The sequence below is a fragment of the Drosophila eugracilis genome, unplaced genomic scaffold (assembly GCF_018153835.1).
Source record: "Drosophila eugracilis isolate 14026-0451.02 unplaced genomic scaffold, ASM1815383v1 contig_2154, whole genome shotgun sequence".
NCBI lineage: Eukaryota > Metazoa > Arthropoda > Insecta > Diptera > Drosophilidae > Drosophila > Drosophila eugracilis.
The window spans coordinates 4,244,671-4,266,899 of record NW_024573038.1 but is presented as its reverse complement, the minus strand read 5'-3'; the positions used below and the strand labels follow the sequence as shown (position 1 = coordinate 4,266,899).

At 42.3% G+C, this 22,229-nt stretch overlaps 4 protein-coding genes across 4 annotated transcripts; 1 reads left to right on the top strand and 3 right to left on the bottom strand.

The window, feature by feature from the left end:
• Positions 1 to 5,278: 5,278 nt before the first annotated feature.
• Positions 5,279 to 6,091, bottom strand: LOC108114067 (probable NADH dehydrogenase [ubiquinone] flavoprotein 2, mitochondrial). Its single transcript, XM_017224822.1, has one exon. The coding sequence runs from the start codon at positions 6,044 to 6,046 to the stop codon at positions 5,330 to 5,332; it is 717 nt and encodes a 238-aa protein (XP_017080311.1). The 5' UTR covers positions 6,047 to 6,091; the 3' UTR covers positions 5,279 to 5,329.
• A 2,242-nt stretch (positions 6,092 to 8,333) lies between these two features.
• LOC108113896 lies at positions 8,334 to 10,013 on the top strand. Its single transcript, XM_017224601.1, has one exon. The coding sequence runs from the start codon at positions 8,334 to 8,336 to the stop codon at positions 10,011 to 10,013; it is 1,680 nt and encodes a 559-aa protein (XP_017080090.1).
• A 56-nt stretch (positions 10,014 to 10,069) lies between these two features.
• Positions 10,070 to 11,273, bottom strand: LOC108114028. The gene has a single exon (XM_017224775.2). The coding sequence runs from the start codon at positions 11,133 to 11,135 to the stop codon at positions 10,461 to 10,463; it is 675 nt and encodes a 224-aa protein (XP_017080264.1). The 5' UTR covers positions 11,136 to 11,273; the 3' UTR covers positions 10,070 to 10,460.
• A 2,034-nt stretch (positions 11,274 to 13,307) lies between these two features.
• LOC108114078 (odorant receptor 74a) lies at positions 13,308 to 14,886 on the bottom strand. Its single transcript, XM_017224833.1, has 4 exons — positions 14,002 to 14,886; positions 13,686 to 13,781; positions 13,441 to 13,623; positions 13,308 to 13,383 (listed from the first exon to the last, which is right to left on the bottom strand). Exons 1-4 carry the CDS (start codon positions 14,884 to 14,886, stop codon positions 13,333 to 13,335), a joined length of 1,215 nt encoding a protein of 404 aa, XP_017080322.1. The 3' UTR covers positions 13,308 to 13,332.
• Positions 14,887 to 22,229: the final 7,343 nt, after the last annotated feature.

Sequence of the window (22,229 nt, the reverse complement as noted above, 5' to 3'; positions counted from 1 at the left end):
CTGACGTCCAGCCCCTTGCGTGTAATACGAGATTCGTTCAACATTTACAATGATTTTGTGATTCTTCCGACACTTTATGGCCCAAGCCAAGCTGACAGGCTCCCCACTAAAACTCGAACACCCCCTCCTTTATACATATATATCCCTGCCACTCTACTATATCCCATTGCTGGGTGTGTTTGACTATAATAGAGTGAAAGACTTTAAGCAAGCATCGCTATCGTCATCGTCATCGCCATCGCCAGCACCATCACCATCGCATCGCCATCTCGGTATTAAGTTGCAAGCGAAAAAGTTCACTTGTAATGCAGACGAGCTACGAAAATGGAAAATTGGAGCGCAGCTGACAATGCTCCCATTTACCCCCTTGATTTTCCATCCCATCCCAGCGAGAGGGAGAGCGGGAGAAAAAGTGTCAGTTGATATCCCGGGAGCAGCTTGGTCAAGTTCCCACAGCCGGGAGCTGGATGAAAAAGCTTTTGCTGCGTAGCGAAAATAAATAAATATTTGGTTAATTCGATTTTTAGCTATGATTGTCCAAACGCAATTCTTGTTGATATTCAATATTCAAGGGTTGCGACTGGGCATCGCGGCTCGAAATAAGAATACAACTCGGCAGCCAAATCATCATTGAAGTGCATTGTAAACTGAAAATAATTTATATTAATTCGATCACAACGACTTTGTTGACCAAAGGCAAATAAAATCCAGTGAAATTATAGGATTTTGTGTTCTAAAAAAATATTTAAAAAGATACCTTGATAAAATTAAAGCTCTTTATTTGCATTTTCTCGATATTAAGTTACACAAATCCAACTGAACTCAAAATGAAATGAACTACCAGTTAAATGAAAATCCATCAAAGTTTAAAAATAGTTATTATTTCACGTATACTCCAGCCACTGATAAATAACACAATTTTGGCACAAAAAGAATAATAAATTGCTTAATTAAATACAGATGTGAAAATCCAAGAAGACCTTTACTTTGGTTGATGCTTAATTTGTAATAAGAATAATGTCAAATCATTTCTTCATTTCATTTTTCCATAACTTCTGTCAATTGCAGTGACCTAAACATCAATTAATTGCTTGAAATAATTGCTGAATGACTTTGGGGAAAATCAAAGTTCACTTCAAACATTTTAAATATTAAATTTCGCAAGTGCAAATGCAGAAATAAATTGCAAAGTCGAAAGGCATGCATTAGCCCGTATCCGATTCAATAAACACACACAAAATAGCTATTCGAAAATTAAACAACCATTGGCCAAATATCGACACAAAATAAACATTCCTGTCCATATCGATGTTTTAATTAAAAATTGGCCTGCAATGAAGCTGAGAACTTTGTTGAATAATATTTTTGGGTATTAAACAACTTTCCTAACCGAGCCACTTGTGAGCGAATAAAAAAAGTCAAAAGTAATATATTTTATGATGGGGAAAAAGCCAAGAATTTACATCAGCAAAACTTGCGTTATGAAGTGAGGGGAAGCTGAGCATAGAGAACGTATTTTGTAACAAATATTTGCCAAGCATCTTTTGACAAATTATGACTCGGGTCCTCGTCCTTCCTTCGACTTCTTTTCCTCGTCCTGTGCTGTGTTGGTCTTTGTTTTTTTCCTAGAAAACTATGGCTCCAAGTTGCCATGACAGCGTTGCCACATTATACAACAAGTGCTCGAAATAATAAAGTTAACAGCACTTTAATAGTTACCGCCTGCCACTCCCAATCCTCCAAACGCCCCCGCAAGTGGGCTGGTAAGGCAACTTCAGCAGAGGCAACATGTTGCCGGGCAACGGGCATAAATGAGGGGCTTATCCTATCGAGCAGCACAACTTGAGCAATAAAATTGCTTTTATATACGAGAGTCTGCGTTGAGGATGAGCGGAGAAAATAGCCTGAAATATTCCTGGCATGCTCAGATATACAACCATTATGGGCGGGACAGCAGATAAATTTTCCACTTTGATTTCTGCGCTTAATAAAAATCAAATTTAAATGCGGCTGACAACGCACCGAAAAGCCGTCAAGTCGTCGCAATGCCATGTGTGAAGATTACACGGAGAAAAATAAAAATAACTTAAAGAGTTTGACCAAAAAATGCTTAAAAACAAATAACTAAGAACTAATTCGTTATTAGCATTATTTTATTTATATTTTTGTACTCTTTCTTGATTGAATTAACCAAAACATTTCGTAGTTTCTTAGATAAACATACTCTTTAAATGTTAATAAATGAAACAAACAATATTTTCTATCAATATCTAAAAAGTATTTCGTATTAAATTTTCCTATACTATTTTCTAAACTTTCAAACTTTGGTTTTCAAACACACTAAGCCAATGGTGAAAATTCTAAGAACTTTTCGTCTTTGTGTAGCAAATGAGCTTGGGGCCAGCAGTGGAGGCATTTATGGCCAGCTGATGACATGGCTTCCAACGATCCTGCTGCTCCTGCTCCAGGAATGTAATAAAGTTGATGCTTCTTTCGGTTCTCGACTCTTTGGACTTTATGGCTGGCACATAAAAGGAAATCAAAGCCACCGAGAGGAAGCCATCCGCAGCTGGCCAAGTCAAAGAGTCAGTCGTCCCGCTAAATGGCTTTGCCAGGGAGTAAGAGCTCTATGGAAACTTCGGGCTGAAGCGCGGCTAATAAGCTCTGCAGACCTGCGGGGCGTATGCTTAATATTTTGAGCCAGTTGGCGCTTATATAAATGCCGTTGCCCAGAGCACCAAAGCGGAAAGTTCTGCATAAATTCAATTAACTAAAAACATGCAAATGAAAACTTTTTTCGAGGGCGACAAAGCCGCGGGACGAAAGCAGTGGAATGCTAAAATGCAACTCATTCAGATGCACAAAAGTGGCAATTGGAAGTGGCCACCAGGCGCGTCCTCCACTTCCTCCGCCTTGGTCCTCTTTGATCTCCTTCCCTCGCCGAGATGTTTTCTAATTATTTCGCTCTGGCTTTGGAGCATCCTCTTTTTTTGGTCTCGACTCAGTGAACTATGCGTGTATATCAGCAGTAGGAAATGCAATAATGTAACGAGTAATTGCGCAAAATAAAATATAGTCAGAAAAAAATATAATAATAATAAAGAACGGGCAGTTACGCAAAGCGTAGTGGGCGGTCAAAGGCCATGCAATCTGGCGGGGAAAACGGCAAGGACACCACTGCCAGCAGTTATGAGTGCGGTAAGCGGTTGGTTCGAGGGCAACAAAAGTTGTCAACGACAGCAACGGCAGCAACTAAAACAAAGCCCTGACCTGTGGGCGGTGGAGCGGATCGAGCGGATGAAGGGCGCGGAACGTGGGGCGTGCAACGTGGCCGCAGAAAGTTCAAGCGCTGCTCACGCGCCCCAGCCACGTGATTCTGCTCTACGGGCTCCTGTTGCCACACTCCAGCAGAGCAGCACTCGCCTCGTGCCCCGGCCCAAAAAGGATATTAATTTCCCAAAGGTGCCGTTTTTGCTGGCGAAAATCACGCAAAATGCTACCCTGCCTTTCCTGGAGTGGGTCAACGAGTCGGGGGACAACTTAACGGCAAGCTGGGAAAGTGGAGCCTCTGTCAAACGGAACATCATACACCCTAGGCTGCAATTATAAATACAAAGTAGTCCATTCAAGGCTTCCACAGATCGTACACAAAATTTTAAGTAGGTGTAATTGTAATTCATTCAAAACATCCGTACTGCGATTACGTGACATAAAGTAGTAATAAGGACGTAAAGTTAGATGACATTTCCATTTCTTAGGAACCTAAAATTAAATTTATGTTAATAAATGTTGGATATTTAAATGAAATATATCGTATTTTTGAAAATTTTAAATCAAAATAATGTATTAAAAATATGAAAACGATAATTTTCCAGATATATTTCATCACTTTATTCTTTTTATATAGAACTGAACTTTCAACATTTTACTATTTTTATTTGGATACCTTAAGTAAAAGGTTCTACCGAAAAGGTTTCATGTCTTCTGATACTATAAATTAACTTTAATCTACAATTTGAACATTCCAAAAGGACTTACAAATTCATGGGACCCGAACAGTTGATGAAAATATCGCCGACGCGAAATAAAATTAAAACGCACGCACACAAATTAAAAACTTTCAATAGCAACAATTTTCATTTAAAAATTCAACACCATGCACAGGGACAGGCGGTGAGAGGATTGGGAAATGGAAGGGGAGCTTGGGGAAATGGATTTTGGGGGAAATGTGCTGGGGATATGATGAAAATCTGGGTGGGCGAACTGGCATTTCAGCTGGCACAACTGCTTGTTGATGGCCATTGAAGTGGGGCGACAAACAGATTTATGAAAACTGAAAAATATCCATTGTAATTTGACTGTGCGAGTGCCAAAGGAACCGGGAACAGCGATGGAAGCCTGCTGGGGAGCGGGCAACAATTAAAACTATTTTGGCCAAAACAATATCGGGTTGTTGCCATCGCCGCCAGCCTTCACAGTTGCCAGTTGTTTGCTCCTAGTTGCGCGGGTTGTTCGCTCCTGGCAACATTTTATTAGAATGCAGCCCGAGTCCGGGGTCAAACCGCAAAAGAGGGGGGTTGGGGCGCAGCAGTTGTGGCAATTGGGAGTGGCAAATGGGTGTGGCAGCACAGAGGAGGTGGCCAAAAGGGTGAAGGCGAAAGGACAAGACCAAAGCTGATTGCTTGCTGCAATGCCTGACAGGACAAGGGGTTTGGCTATACCCTTGCCGCAAGGTTATTCAAATCAGTTGTTGCAAAACTCGCTGGGTTAATGGGTCTTGAGGGTGACAACTTTTAACTTTTATCTTCGCACTTCTTTAGGTTTTTCAGTTCTTAAAATATCATGTGAAAATAGATATTATTTTGTCTCTGGTTGTACATTTTTTTATTTTAATTTTTATTTAGTTCATCTTAAATTTACATAAGTATTTATTTAACAGGTTAAGTCTTGATAATATTTTAGAAATGACATGCTTTTTGATAAATACATTATAGGATAGGTGTTAATTACTTACCTCATTAAGGGCATTGACACTTCGATGTTAACTATCATAGCCCCTATCTTGTGTTGTTCTGTTGTTTTGTCATTGCTCCTGTCTGTTTATTGTGCCAGCGCTGCAGAAATCCAAGGCATGTCCTTTGGCCAGGGATAAAGTGCAGTGGCGGCGGACGTAGAAGAGAACGAGGACGCGGGAATGCGGCTGAACAGGAGCTTAGCAAAACAACAGCTGTTGGCCTGCGAACCCCGACCATTGGACCCTTGAAAGTCTGGTCGCGAATTGCTTTCCCGATGGCAGTGGGAATTTATTGCTTTAAGACTTAATCAATGGCTACTGGCACTTCTTGGTCTTCGGATCTGACAGTTCCTGCATCTTGAAACCAGGAGGCGGTGGCTGGGTCTTCAGGGTGGTGGGTCCACCCTTCGGCTCGCTGGCAAATCTCCCATTACGCGGACCAGCGGGCGGCAGCTTGTCACATCTTAGATCCGCCAGGATGTCGCCCAGACTCTTCTCGTCCAGATCCTCGTACATATCATCATTAACGGCCAGGACAGGGGCATTTACACAAGCGCCCATGCAGTAGTCCTCCTTCAGAGTGAACTGCATATCCGGAGTGGTCTGGCCATGCTCCAGATTCAGGGTTTTCTTGCAGGCCTCAAAGATTTCATCGCCTCCGCGCAACTTGCAAGGCGTCGAAGTGCAAACACTGACCACATATTTCCCGCGTGGCTTCATGAAGAACATGGTGTAGAACTGGGCCGCTTCGTAGGCATCCATTGGGTCAATCTTTATAACCTCGGCCACGGCATGAAGGGCGCTGATCGAAAGCCATCCCTGCTGCCGCTGTGCAATGTCCAGGAGGGGTATCAGGGCTCCTTTCCACTCGGCTTCTGGATACCAGGCCAACAGGGCCTTGACCCTCCGCTTATTGTCCTCCGAGAACTCGAACTTCAGCTTTTCACGCATCCCACGGAGATCTGTCTTGGCTGCAGTCCGGAGGACCTGCGACACGTGGATGGAGCGGATTCTATGAAGCAAAGGCTGCATATTGGATTAAAATATATTTTCCTTTGTGTGGCTTTCCTAACCTACGGACAATGAAATTCCAATCGTTTTGACATTCTTCTCCCAGGAAATATTTTATCAAAGTTGCCTTTATAACATTTATTCTCTTAATATCGAGTATCAAATAAATAATATCAATGACAATTTATTGGTTATTCAATGAAAACAAATACGTTTAATTCCAAATAACATCAAATAATGATAATTAAATGATAAATTCGTAAAGTGGGAGATATTTGGACATCGCTTTTGATTAAATGTCCAACAGTTTCCGATTTATATTTGCATTTGAAGTGAAAGGATGAATTTGAGGTAAAAAAAAGAGAAAACAATAAAATATATTTATTTGTTTACATATAATCCATGCTAAAAATATTTAAAAAGTCAACGCTAAAACATATTTGAGTAGAAGATGGATGTATTTTGGCCTTAACTCGAAAACTTAACTTTAAAGCTACAAACTGGTAGCCAATTCTGTGTGCTGCTGCTACATACAAGCTAGTTAGTAAGCTAATATTTCCGTTTCCCCTTTATATTTAACTATACTGTAAATCAGTTCTCTCTGGCGAAATTTCAATCAAATTTTGCCGTGCAGCTGCTCGTCATGACAACGTTGAGTGTCCGCAGAGCGAGGTCACAGCATGCCAATCAAGACTCCCTGCCACAAATTGTTCAAATTGCATGCCTCTCTTAATTGACAATATAAGTGCTGCAGGTCGGGTTCATAGGGATAGCGTAAGGATACACCATTTCCCCGAGCACCTCACACTTCACGTACAATCGCAATGGTTTGGCAACACGGTTATCAACACCTGTCCCTTGGCTCATTTACAGCATTTTTATTACGGGTTATTAATGTGCCGGCGCATACACGCCCAAAAAGATTAGATCGTAAAACGCAGGCATTATGCCAGCGCAGTATCCGATCGAAATCCATAATAAACAATTAGGATAATGGCTATTCAAAGTGGCATTGACTGCAGATAGCATAACGCTAATGTTGTAAGCACATGTAATGGGAAAACATCAAAGAACCATGGCACATGTTGCCTCGCAAAATAACAGCCAAAATATAGGTCCCTGGCCAGAACTCATGAAAGTCAACAATTTTTATGGCCTTAAGGAAGGTACTTAAATGCTGGTTATAAGTTTGCAAGGTTGTGGTGAAATTTCCAATAATCTTTTCTGTTTGAAGATTTAATAAGAAGGATTAATCTTGTCAAGTATAAACTTAATTAGGTAAATGGCCTCAGCTATGACCATTATGAGGCTTCAGGCCTAAAATTGTTAAGTATTTTACTTCATTATTACACACCTTGAGTGGTCATATTTAAATTGGGAATTTAGTAGCTCAATAATTACAAAATATCTAAAAATGTTTATAATGATTTTTATCAAAAATTAAAGTCATTAACATAACAGCAAAGATGAGTGGGTATTACTTATTAAAAATACAACTTCTAATCCGTATTTACAGAATTATTGCCACCGTCTTCAGTTTCATAATTTTTTGATTAATAATGCGTACTATAGAAGTTTCCAAAACTATTTTTAGAGGTCTGTGACCCACAAGAATACCTATAAATCTGCATGTGAATGTACACGTTAGCCGAGCAAAAGTTTGGCGGTCCCAAAAAGTGGCAACAAAATGGGAACTGCAATTGGCCACCAAGTACTTTCCAAAGTCTTTTGCATGGCAGTTCACATAATTCGTGTTGTGATAGTCTCGGCCTCGTTTTGCTCCGGTTCTTGGAGGGCAGCAGTTTTCGGGTTTTTGTGCCCAAAAAAACATAATTAAGTGCTTTGCAAGTTGTTTGGCTGTAGGGGAATTTGTCATAACATGGAAGGGGGAAGAGCCCACAAAACGAGTAGCACAGCCCCGTTGATAATGTACTAAGTAGTCATAAATTTTACTTTTATGCGAGAACCACAAGCGAAGAAACTCTGGGGAGAAGGGAAACCAAACTAAAAGTTGAAGCAGAACAGAAACCAGAAATCAGAAATCAAGAGTCGGCGAAAAGTGAAATGGGCCCTGTTACCCTTTTGACCCCAGTCTCCAACAAGCTCAACAAGTTGGCCCAAGTTAGCGAGTTGCTGAGTTTCCGAGCTACCCAGCTACCGAGCTGATGAAGTGGCAATGGCCAAGAGCTGGACTTTAGTTGTAGTTGGCCAGCGTTGGAGTGGAAGCTGAAATTAAATCAAACATCAAACTCAATCGCAAAGCCAAGAAGGGAAAAGGACCTCTCCGCCGCCGGCAAAATGAATCGAAATGGGGCAGGGACGAAGTGCCAAAAGTGTTAGCAACTTTGCCATATTTCTGTTGATTTTGCTCGCACAAAACTGTGGCCAGGCACGCAGCCACGGGCGTGATGGATTAGCAAAGTTCGAGTTTAGCGGCCGGGCTCTCCCTGTTTTTAATTTTGCAAAAATATACCAAACTTTGTGTGCGCAACTGCTCCCGGCCACGCCCACCCAGGAGGCCAAAGGGCGTGTCCTGGTCCGAGGGAAGCCCATGTTTCATGTTTTCGATCAACTGCAGCAGGACTTCGAGGCGAAATGGCAGCGAACAACGACAGTGAAGCCTTTCAGTATCCTTCAGCATTTGGACTGGGAGCAGGAGAAGGAAGCTCAGCAGTTGCAGGCTCACACAAACTCTAGTTTTCACATTCTGGAAGAATTATACAAGGATCAAAAGGCTTATGAGCTTAAAACAACAACCGTACAGCCATTTCATATTTTGCAAAAACTGGAAAAGGACCTAATCAAGGCTAATCAACACACCACCACCATTAAACCTTTTCACATAGTAGGAACCCTAGTAGAAGATTTAATAAAGAAGGACCTGAAAGATGGTTATCTGGAGAAAAAGCCAGTAAAGTCCTCGGAACCGCTAGCTGAGCACAAAGCCGAGTTGAAACCGGAATCTCGAGCCAAGCAAAGTCAGAAGCGGAGACGGAAACGGATTCGCCGCAGGCGAAAACGTATCCGCCGACGTCGGAAACGGACACGTCGTCGTCGGCGTAAGAAGCGGAAGAAGAGGAGAAAGAAGCGAAAGAAGAAGAAACACAAGGGTGACAAGAAGAAGAAAAAGAAAAGGGGAAAGCGGAAGAAAAAACCAAAACCAGAGGATCACCAGGAGCATTCAATTTTCCAACCAGGTCAAGTGATCTTTGCCAATCCCACCAAGCCGCCGTATTACCACCATCCTCATGGTTATCCCTATCCGCCGCAAGTTCAAACCATACCCACAGCTTTACTGACCGCCTTGACAACCAAGAAACCCAATAAGGTGACCACCACTCACCGTCCCTTCAGCAAGATAAAGTATCTTCTAAGGCACAACAGCATCTTTAAGAAAAAGAAAAAGGAGTACCTGAGCCACGTCGGTCAGGTGCTATACCCCTTTGTTAAGTTCGTGGCCTTCTTCACGGTCCTCAATCCCTTTACATTGGGCGTCTTTCTCTTCACCCTGATCTCTCCAGCCGTTTTTGGATTCCTTGGTTTTGTTGCTTTGAGTGTGCTGGTCAAGCCCTTCCTTCATCTGGTGTTCGGTGTCAAGCGCAATGTCAATGCCTTCGATCGCAAGAGGTGGCTGGCCCACAAGCAGGCGGAAAAACTGAAGCTGGGACTGAGACCGGTGACCATACACAAGCATTTCTATCAACATGGTCCTGTGCACTCTGCCCCACCGGTCAAACTGCGACCAGTGGGTCACTGGAGGAGGGAGGGAGAAAGACCAGCGGATCAGATGCCTTTACCGCAGCGACCACCAGCTCTGGGACCACCTGCTCAGAGACCACCCTATCAGAGACCACCACCTCAGGGATCATCACCCCAAAGACCACCTCCACTGCAATCACCAGTGAATCGATACAATCCTTTACTACCTGAATATCGCAAGGCTCTCAGATACGAAAATACTGATCAGCCTGGAATCTTTTTGATATAGCAACACTACTGACTTCTGGTATTCAAAGCTAAAGAATTAAGTGATACAACTTTAGATTTAAAATATATTTCTAAGAAATAAAAAAAAAACCTAGTTCCGTTAAGTTAAATAAAGCTTACAGAACTTTGTATTTTTATAAAATAACACATTGATTTAATGTGTTACAACTTTAGCTCAAAAGAATGCCAAGCCGCCATCGGGGACGCCATATACTCCATCCAACCATCCATTGTACTCCATCCACACTACAACGAAGTTATCAGAGGAAGGGAGGACTTGGCACTTTGGGGACTTTGGACCCCCACTCTCATGCGTGTACTGCATTAAAATTAACATGTTGGCAAAGTGAAATTAACAACAGCCAGCCCAAGGATTGTTGCCGAAATCCAATTAAAAAGTTTGGCAACTGGTAAAGCGGTTGGCAACCATACCATCCCTGATTCCCCCTCAGGTCCCGTAGACCATCATGTGAATGTCCAGCTCCCGCAGCTGTTGTAAATTCTCTCCGTATCCCAGCTGGAGGAGCTTCTCTTCTTGCAGATCTTCTACAGGAAAGACTTCGTGGAGGGGCAGACGGAGTTGCAGTTCCGTTCGTTCGAAGAGCCTTCGGGCCTCCCAGCGAAAGAGTTCCACTGCATCGTTAAGGTCCTTGTGCCGTAGGGAGAAGTCCTTCAATCGAGGTTGGTTGTATATAAGCATGTCCAAGGACGCCAGCAGACGCATTACGAGGAAACGACAGTATCGCCTACGAACATAAGCGATTGGCATGTCCTTATGCGTTTGAAGATGCTCTTTAGATTCTTCTGTTCTGTTGTAGCTCCACAACGCAAGTCCCAAAATAAGGACTGCTTTGATACAAACGATATGCAACATGGTAGACAGTGGAGTGATCTCCTCCAGCATCACTATTTGGCGCCACCAGAGAAGGTCGCATCCGTGGATGCAGTATCCGTAGTCTAGGACACCAAATCCCAAAAGACAGAGCAAGGCTATGGTCCCCACCATATCGTAATAAAACCGAATCAGTCCAAGGATCAACAAGTTGCTAGACAGGATCCTGGTCATTAAGAAAGAAAGCGTCGAAGTCCTAACTTCTAAATTTTGAAACACTTCACAGTTCATTTAAGACATTAATACTATTTTTAGACAACTTAAATAATTTTGGTTAAAGAAGGAAGGTTTTCTAAGTTAAATTTGATTAAGACGCAACCATTTGAGGACTTCAAATTTTGTTACAATTTATAAATCAGATAAACACAAGTCCAATTCGATCAAGTGACAAAAAACTTGGCAAATTTATCAAAGGCATGAACAAAAAAATAAATTTATAAATTCAATTTTTTTTGGCTATTAAAATTTTCTTTTTTTAAATTAAATTTATGTCACCTACAATAAAAGTTATAATCCATTGGTCTAATCAATTTATCGCTGTTCCTTAATAATATTTAATACTATAAATATTATTTTGCTACAAAGAAACCAATTATTAGTTGGCCATTCAAATTCTATCGCAATTCAACGCATTTTCAGCGCTTTCCCACTGGCGTAGTTGTGCTGTTTTTCATCTTGTTGCTTCAGCTCACGGCATTGGCACTTTGTTCATACAATACACAGAGCCAATATCAATTGCGCCGTTGCAATTTGCCAACATTTTGCAGGCCATCATAATGGAATCGCCTTGGGAACGTCATTTTGTTTGGCTCAAAACAAGTCGTTCGTCGCCAGAGCTGCAGTGCATTGTGAAGACGCTGGAGACGATTGGAAATATTGGGAGGGAGTAGAAGTGGCAAGGTTTATGCCGGGAGAACAGAGCCCCCTTTGAAAGACACTGAAAAACAATATCATAACCACTTTGTATCACTTTTTGATGTATTAATAAAATAATGATTAATTAACTAGGTCAAAGAATAACATGTAAATTCAAAAGATTTTTGCGTTTAAAAGATTTATTTTTTTTAGCAATACAGCAAAGCTTTTTGAGTGTTTCCTTACAGTGCAGCACTCGGAGTGCGAGGCGGAAAATAGAACGAGTAATAATAAATAAAATTGTAGCCAATTCATAAGGATTTCGCATTTTGTCGCTTCAATCAGGCAATTGATGGTCTCCAGGAGAAGGAGTGGGCTTGGATTTGCATGGCATGGTGGATGCTCCAGGACCACAGGACGGGCGAACGACTGGCAAACAACATTCATTCATATTTGCCAAGTGCCGATTGAAGCTGCCTTTGCATTCTGCTGATCTCCTTCAACGCCAATACCACCACCGCCCACTACCCATCACCACCCCGGTTCCCTCTGTCTCCCTCCACCCCGCTGCCAATACAATGTGCGTATAAATAACGGATTTCCTGTTATAAAATATTTGTAACGACATTTTCCCCGATTTATGTATCCACACATATCCACACATACACGGCATATGCATGCTTACACTATGGCATCTGTGCTCAAAATAATAGTATTTACTGTACAGAAAAAATGGTTAAAAAATATGGTGAAGGGTGTTACCAACATCTAAGTTAATATTTATTTTTACATACTGTTGCACTTTCTTAAGTTAAAGAATCTACTCGATCTACAATCAATACCTCCCAATCGCAAAAAAAGTTAATAATCAAAATACCAATTAATCGGAAAAACTTAGTTTTTAACTGGTTTTATCTGCTTTAAAACAAGGTTTATGTTACCTTCGATCACTATATTTTTCCTATTTTCCTGAACATTGCTGTCACCGCTGGAATGGTAAATATATTGCATTGTGCCATTGCCAGTGGATGAGCATGTACTCCACTCACTATATCCCTTAGATATATGTATATAGCAGTGCCACGATATCTACGGCAGCCGCTCTCCCCTGCCAATTGCTGCCACTCAGTCATGGCTGACAGTTATGGCTATATATGGATATCGATATGGATATATGCCGGGTAACGTCTTCGGATTGCAGCTGTCAACGCAGCAGCAAATTTTACCCGCTCCTAAATGTGCTGCTTAGGAGTCGAGAGTGGAGAGCCACTGGATTGATGATACTCCAACTGGCAGATGCAGTTCCAGTTGCACTTACTACTGCAGGAGGGAGGTGCATAAATCACAGTCATGCACGTGTTAATATCCTTGAATGCGCTCGAAAGCTCCATTGTTGTCAGCGGATATCCAGCACACAAAAGGTAAATGGCCCTGGGAATGGTTATGGGTGTGGAGTTATGCGTCCTGTTTTTGGGGGCAGACAAATGACCAAGGGTCAGGCCACAAATGATACCGGGGAACGTATGATTTCCAAATGATTGGCAACACAATTATTCCAGCACTTCCATCCAGCTCATCGCATCGAATTTAGAAAGGTAAAGTAGGAGAAGGCACCCTGGATGATCTATGGCATTAAAGTCAATTAATTAAGCAACAAAAATAATCCTTAAATGTAACCAACTTTCAGAACTGCCACCAAAGTGACTCGGAAATAATTTAGGCCGGTGATGAAGAAGGGTTTCGAGTTCAGTTGGATGGCCAAAGTCATCAGCTTCATCAGCTTGACATTCTCTTTGACATTGCTCGACTGATGAACCACCTGCTCCCAGCCGGAGGTATAGTACATCATACCCAATTCATCTGTCTGTAGGGGAATCATAAGATTCTTATTGACTATATGGATTGATAGTAAAGAAAAGTTTTAACCGTCTCGAGGAGAATAGAGCCCAGCATTCCCAGGGCTAGCAGCTCCATGAACTTAGCTAGGAACCATACGATGTAAACCACATTACCCCAGGGATTCTGAAAAAGAAAACTTTCTTTGGTGACGACATTGCATACAGCTAATGAAATGAAGAATCAATGTGGACTTATGAAGTTTACAATTGCAAGGACTTTCAGCATTGCTTTGGTGATTATTGAAAGATTTTTTAAAGGAATATCAAATTAGTGTCTTTAAACTAACTAACGATAAAGAAATTGAAAGATTTTCTCATTGTCAACACATCTTCGGATTACAAACCGTAAAAGCCTTGAAGAACAAAGCGCAGAGCAGGCCGGCACTAAAAGCGAACATGACAAAGATGCGAAGACTGAACTCCTCTTCCACTCGTTCCCCAAAATCCCTGAGAACCGCATTTCTTCGCAGGATCTGGGTCAAAGCTAGCTGATATCTTGAGGCCAAGTCCATTGTGCTCTGCTCCTCTAACAGCACATTCGTTGAGTGGCGGAGATCCTTGCCAAGCTGGATATATCGGGCATTCAAATGCATCATCATCTCACCCATGACATTTAGCTCGCCAAAGAGCATGCTGGTGATGATGAAGCCCACCCAGAAGTTGAGTGCCAGAAGTGGGATGAAGTAATACAGCTTGGTGTTGTCGAAGGGATACACCTGCTTGTAGAGCATTTCCCGTCGGTGGTAGATGACATTCGTCACCGGAACCATTAGGAAATTGAACAGGGTCAACAGATAGACCGTCGAATTGGCCCGTGTGGCCAGCATTTGCTTCTGAATCCTGGCAAATAAATGGGGATCCATCTCCTCGCTAACATAGATTTTCGCATAAAACCGCTGCAACAGAGCCCTGAAGCGATCCTTGTGCCAGGCGAGTTGATAGCACCGTATCTGCATCTCCATCAGAATCAGATATGTGGGCATGCCCGTCAGCAGGTTGCCCATGTCCTGCCGATTGGCAATCAAATAATGAAAGTCCACCTCGTTGTGCTCGCAGAAGACCAGAAAGCCCATAAAAATCAGCAACCTGTCCACGAAAACGGTCCAACGACCCGAGTCCGCCTCCAGTGGCCAGGCAATGTGATTCAGAGTCCTGTATACTACCAGTGGCCAGGCCATCGGTGCCAACTCTCCACTAGGGAGACGAGGCCTATAGCGATGGGCCAACATGACTGCTCGCGGTTCCCCTGGATGGACTCCCATTTATATTCTAATTTTAATTGCCGCCGGCAATTATATTATATTTAATATATAAATTGCAAAGTTAATTGTGGTTAATTGTTGGTAAAACGAATCAAATTAAATGCTTTTCAAGGACAAATGTCAAAACCCAATTTGATTGACAAATATTTTTAAATACTTTAATCGCTAAGGCTTTAATTTCTATAAAATTCTGTTGCATTTTCAGAACAAATATTCTAAAAAGTTGTTGAAAAGTATCGCACTTTAAAGCGCCCGAGTTTTTTTAATATTTTGGAAATAAGGAAATTTCGAAATAAATCATATTCAAGTCGATTAAATATAACCATTATTTAGACTAGTTAATTGAGGAAACAATCTTAAATTCTAAAGACTTGTTCTACTTTAAAATCAAATCATTCTCCTAATCCACTCGCTTCACAGCATTTCCCTCTCGGTGGACGACCGCAAACAATCATTTTTATGATTATGCTAAAATAACACTGACATAATTCCAATAAAAACGAAATTGCCCTGGCACACTGACTGACAGCTCGGCCTTTGTGCGCCAGGTGAATCAGGCGGAATCCAAGGCACCAGGAGCAACCAGAAGAAGTCGATGAGAGGGGGGCGAAGTATGCACCTGGGAGCAGCTGCTCATGTGTGGGTATGTCCCGGATCCTGGCCATATCAAAGGACGACCGAAAAGGCGTCGGAGCAGAGCAAATTCAATTCTCTACTGTTGATTCTCCGACCGCCGCTGTTGTTCTTTTTGTTTGATAAAAGGATGAAAGGCTGAGGAAAGGCCAAACAACAGGAAAAACCCAAATAATATTAATATGCAAATTGAGTTTTTTAGTTGAGTGATCTAAGCGGATAACCGAGGGCCAAGTCAAGGCGAGTGCCAGTCTCGAGGGACCGACAAAGTCGGATGCGGATACGGATGCGGACTCGGAGTCGAAAAACGGGGTCTGTCTCTCTTTGGGGCATTTTGTTTTTTGGTTTATTGATTGCCGGCGGGACGGCACACGTACGTACATACATATCTGGAGCACCAGTCGGTTTAAATGCGAGTTTCGAATCAATTGAAATCATATTTTATTAAACGTTTACGGGGCCATTTCCCACAGCCGCCGCGGGTGTACGAATATAGGAAAATATTTACAAGAAGTCACAGACTGTGTGACCCACGCCAACGAGAAGAAACCGCCGGCAGCAACGAACGCTTCAAATATAAACACATAAAAAACATTATTCGTACGGGTATGGTACACATAAATCCGTATACGTATCCGTATCCGAATCCGCATTCGTATCTGTATCTGCGGCTGTGTGGGCCGTCGGCAAACTCCGGGTTATGGAATTCTGCTGATTCGTTCGCATTTTTTGTGTGAAAACAAATTCCAAAAGAAATTGAAACCATCCAGACGCAGATTGAAAGCAAACGAGCGGCGATGGACGATGGCAAACAGAAAGACCCACGGAAAGGCACGAACCCCGGAAAGCTGCAGAACCAGCAGTCTGGAGAGGACCGCCCGAGGGATTGGCCAAATGTCACGCAACTTTCTGCCACATCTCCCAGCTACCGAATGGTGTTCGAACGGAAAGGCAAACCAAACACCGGGCCCCGCCAGCAATTGATTTATAATTACGAGCACCAGCAAGGAAGACCGGAAGTGGGCCAACAAAAGCCGTTTTGGCGGATTTGCTCAATTAGCCAGCTCAGACATGAAACCGAGACCGAAACTGAGACCCAAATTGCCAGCGATTTCAGATTGTTTGCCTATTGGGAGCTACACTCAGCAAATAACTGAGAAATGGACTGAAAATTATACAAAATAATTGGAAACACCTACAGCAGTTTTTATCGTTTTTATTTTACTTAAGGACTAACTTAAGTTCTGTTTCAACTTTTACAATGAATATAAATTATTCTCAGTGCATTCTTCGACATAACCCGCAGTGCGTAATATCCGCCGGGCGTTTCACCGGCACCGCCTACTCTTTTTTCCTTTTAAGTCGACTGCGCCTTCTTTTATTTTAACGTTTCCTTCCACCTGTGGCACACGCGTCCTATGAATGACCAGATATCCAGATTTCCACGAAAATCTCCCCCCGCCCATATACTATGTAAAATATATGCAAATTGGTTTATTTTCATATGGCAGGCGAGCCTAAGGCCAAATGGTCCTGGGCACGTGTGTCGCCCTAGCATCAGACTGATAAAAAAGGAAGCACAGGAAGGTAAATCAAAATATGCAGATGCAAAGGGTAGTGGGAGTGGTCATTGTCTAGACTTAATTGGGGACCAGCCCCGAGATCTGGTCAGTATAGCAAGAGGAGATATTAACTTTCCGAAATTCCCACGAATTACACAGGCTTCGGCTTCAAGCATTAAAGTAATGAAAATCGTATTTACCGAAAGGAAGTAATTCTAAGAAAATCAGATATTAAGTTTGGATAGGTAGTTCATGGAAAACATGCTTAATATTATTTCTTAACTATATTTCTTGGAAACTTTATTAAAGTATTCTGATTTTCTTAAAATTTACCTTATTTTTTGAGTGAAAAATGATTTAAAGAACACTCTTTGAAGACTTGAACTCAAAAGCAAAATTTTAAAAGGATTTGCCATTTGCACTTTGAAATCTTTGATATTCATATCAAGTATACGGCCTGATTTCCGATGTGTGGCTAGACTTTGGGAACGTTTGCCAAGGTCCTCAAACAAAAACATAATTTATTAAATGCTTCCCCACTTCCACTTTAATAACCTTTATATTCATATCAAGTATACGCACTGATTTCCGTTTTGGGTCATGATTCGCACAATATTAAAGAAACATAAGCAAAGTCACTTGAAATATCTAAACGAGAAACCAAAACAACGTAAAGAGGGATACATCCTGACAGCCAACCGAACTCCTCCGAGCAAAGGCACCTGAATAATTAAAATGTCTATGGCAACGCACATTCCCACACTTAGAGGCAGACACATCCATGATGATCCGATTGAAGTGTGGATGGGGCCAAGAAAGCTGCAAATCGAACACGCAGGTTTACATGCGCCTAATCCCGTTGTCAGTAGGATGGCCCAAGGCTGACTGAATCTCCGACTCCCACTTCATCCACCTTGAAGGTCCTACCCAGAGGCCTCAAGCATGTCCGTTATTTTGTTTACAAGAAAACATAAATCTCGGCTCCTGCGGCCGGAGTATGTGGAGTATGTCTGTGTGCGGTCGAAAGGATTGCCAGCCGTCGCCGCTGCCGTGTGAAATGGAACATATCATCACATCCCCGACCCGAACACATATGTGTGGGTGTTTCGGCCGGGGCTGCGGGTTTACGGCCCTCGCTCTTTCCCTGGACACCCACAAAAAAAAAAAAGGACGAAGGATGAGTGCCTTGGGTTTGGGATTGGGTTATGGACTGGAGGGGTGGCAGAAAGCTTTGGTTTGCACGCGTCAACTGGAAAATCCTTTTGACATGCAGGCGGCCACTCTTTGGTCCGAAGCTGGCCATAAAAAATGGGCTTTAGAAGCTGGGAATCCAATTATAAAGAATTTTAAACTATGTAGCGTGAACAGGACACTTAAAGTGGGCAAAAAGGGAAACCAAGCAAAAGCCAGGTTATTAGCGGATGTAGCCGTGTGTCCTAGAATCCGGTGGTATGTATCTGTGTGTGTGGGCAAGTTATTAAAAGGAAGCCAGTTCTGACAGGTCACAATCAGTCAAGGGCTCACCCAGCTGAGCTCCTACTACTACCCACTGTATAAAAATTGACGTGAAATTTATACGCCATTCCCGGGTTTTCGGGTTGCCAGTTGAAGAAAAAATATAGCAACAATCCATAAAGTAAATGTAGCATTTAAACAAACAAACCAGGCGACATGAGAGTTAGATTGTAGATGGCGAAGGCGGGGATCCGGGGAATCCGAACCAGGAGCTGTGACAAAACACTGGAAGCCAAAACTGACAGTGACAACTGGCTGGAGTGACGGGGAGCACAAGGAGCAGCGTTGATGATGCTGCCCCATCTCCGAGTGGTAGGAAAAAATTGACATAAGCGGATATGTTACCCAGCGCCTTTCCGGAGCGTGTTAGGGCGTTTCTTTTTCGATGGGGAAATGCGAGTGGGGGCAATGGGCGTGGCATTGCCTCATATAGGCGGCTGCTGCATGAGCAGTGAGCAGATAAATTAATGCGATTTTTCATGTTGCATGCTTGAGTTTGATTTATGCAATTATATGTCTCTATATGGGTGGTGGAGCATGTGTATCCGACTGCCTGAGAGCGGGTGACAGACAACTTTTGTCAAATACGTCTAAAAGCAGTCATTTTTTATATTTGATATAAAGCGGAAATGCTAAGAACATTTCCGGTTCGTTACCTACGCGCAATGAGAGCTTAGTGAAAGAAGTTGAAGTATCGGGGATACTCTTTAAGTGGCTCTGGGGAACTAATTTAGCACATGAGTCTCTTTAACATTTACAACAAATATATTTAGATGTTTAGAAAACTAAGGTTTTAAGAACAACGGAAAACTTCATCAATATTTTTGTTCTAAAGGATTAATAAAAGCAAATTTTTGAACAGCACTAAAATTGCTAGAAATAAAAGAATAATAACAAACAAAATAATGGAATACCTCAATAACTTACAAATTCATAAATTGTAATATCAACCAAAATCTAATTTTACGTTTCGTTTTCCATTTCAGAGCCATGAGAACAAGACTTTATCTACTCCACATAATGGAGCAACTGCCAAGGGAAGGGCAACAACAATCGAGTCCGGAATACAGCCGGCTGGGCCATGTTAATTTGTCATGATGCCACTTGCTTACTAGTTCTGCTTGTGGCCCACTCATCCGCCGGCAGCCAGGAATACTCGTGCTGCATACGGAAATTACACAACAAATGGACTTTGGGTCCTCTTCGTTTTTCTGGAATCAGTAGAACAACCTGAAATCTGGCCAAATCCGATTAAATGCAAATGGCCCCGCAACCCCCGACGCATGTACACACATCCATAGCGCAGATTAGTTGCGTAAGTTATCAGTGGGCAAGTGAAAGGAGGTGCTGGCTGTACAGGTGGGACCAGATTTGAGTGGTTGCACTGCAGCAATCGACAGTCAGGCAAACACACTGCAGAAATTCCCAGTGTCCAGGCGGTTATACGACTAATTAATATTTCAATGGCCGATCCGGTTGCATGTCTCTGCGAGACTTAAAGCCATGTCTAGTAGAAGTTTCAGAACTGCTATTGCTGCTGCCTCTGCCAAATAGCTGAATAGCTGAGCATGGAAACTCATTTTGGCCATTAATGGCCGATGGTTTGCGGAGTAACAAGGCGAGACTCGGCTGCCGGTTGTCGGGAGTCGTGAGTCGCCGTTTCAAAAGGAAATGACAGCCATTTCCAATTTTAGCTCCGCTTGGGAAAGCTAGCAACTGGCGCGCCAGGAAGGACTCTTTAAACTGGAACTACACAAATTGCTTGCTTAAAATATGCGCTTAAAAAAACTCCCTCCCAGCCCAAGTCCTCGCTTCCCTAAAATTTGAACATTGTCGCAAGGCATCGGCATCGGCGACAGCATCAGCATCAGGATTTTATGTAGCGCATATTCCTGCTCCACATCCCCCGGAAAAGTGGCCAATAGACGACGACGAAAATAAAAACGCCACTTCCGTTTTATTTGCGCAAAATTAAATAAACCGAAATATGGCTGACCATATTGGCGCATAATGGGCAAAAATATTTTTTTCATTAATGCCCCACGCCCCATGCTACAGCGGCAGAGTAGATGGCAAAATAAATAAATAAGCGGAGCCAAAAAGGAAAGCCGAAAAGTAAAAGCTCCGACTGCGACCGGCTTATTGTGTGTCAATATTTGTTTGACCAGGCCAACGGATCCAGTTTGGTGGCTAAGTGAGTGGCTGGCCAACAGGCGGAGGTGGAATAATAAAATCATTTTCATAGTTTCACTGCCTGCAGTTTGATCGGGCTTTGTGGAGCTCAATGAAATTAAAATGAACCGTCATTAAAGGTGGCTCCTTTGATATTTTCAACGATTTTGTTGTCATAAATTCAAGTTAACAATTTTTGATGGAAATCTTTCATAACTTCATGTAATAAAATTGTGAGTTCAATTATTACGTTTAAGTAAACGTTTTAAAATAGTTTGAAACACTTTATAACTGCTTACAATCTTTAATATATTAGGTTTTTTTCTTAAAAAATAGATATTTGCCCAATATCGCTTTCTTATTTTAGAATATTTATGTAGCTTTTCGAATGGCTCTAAGTACATATTTAAATAAAGTTAACTTTTAAAACATTTAATAACTTTATAATGCTATTTATCTTGATAATTATGCTTTAAACTAAATGAAAAGTAAAGAGCAATTAAGTTTTTCACACCTTCCGCAACTTTTCCTTTCATCAGCAAACAAGTGTTCCACCTTGACATCTTCTCATCGCCCATTTCACGACCCCATCGTGACGTCCTCAACACAGGGATAGTTAAGCTGCTTCAAAAGCAATATTAGATGAAAATTTGTGTAAGCCCTAAAGAAAAAGCCCATTGAGCCAGAGTGTGAGACGATTGCCAATCGAATTTAATGCGCATTTCTTTTTAAAGTGCCAACAGCTGGGAACACACACAACACCCCCCTCCAGAGTCATCTAAGAAGGCTTCTTTTGTCAACAGCAGGGTATTAGGAGGGGAATCCATCCAAAACCCCACTCCGGAGCAACCCAGCGAGCCGCACTAATCAACACAATTACGGAGCAGTCGAAGGAAAACTTTTCTAATTGGATATGAAGACGCGCACATGCGTTTCTTTAAAGGAATTTTACTCCATCAGCGGAGGGTCCAAATATTGTGACAAGAAAATGGCTCGAGACATGGATCCCGGCTCCGCGCACCAAGTTCCAACTCCGATTCCCATTTTAGGCTTCGCATCTCCGCCTGCTGAAATGCTTTGACAAATTATTTTTAAGCCAATTTACAACTTGAGAAAAAGTATCAGGAAAACATATCACATCACACCCACACATACACAAAGGGTGTTAAGTTGGGTGGCTGACTGTTTGTGTAGGTAAAGCAAATATAATGCGAGGGATAAAAGTGTAAAGTTGACAACCCAGGCACATTACTCACCCGAGGTGCAAACCAACCAGCTATCCAGTAACGCGGGAGCTGGGGTAGCATTAAAATAACCAGCCAACCGATTCAACGTCAAGCCAGAGCCCAGAAATGAGCATGGCCAAGAGAAATGGTAATACGGCTGGTCGAGAGGGCCCATCCTGCTTCTTTTGCCACTTCCTTGAGC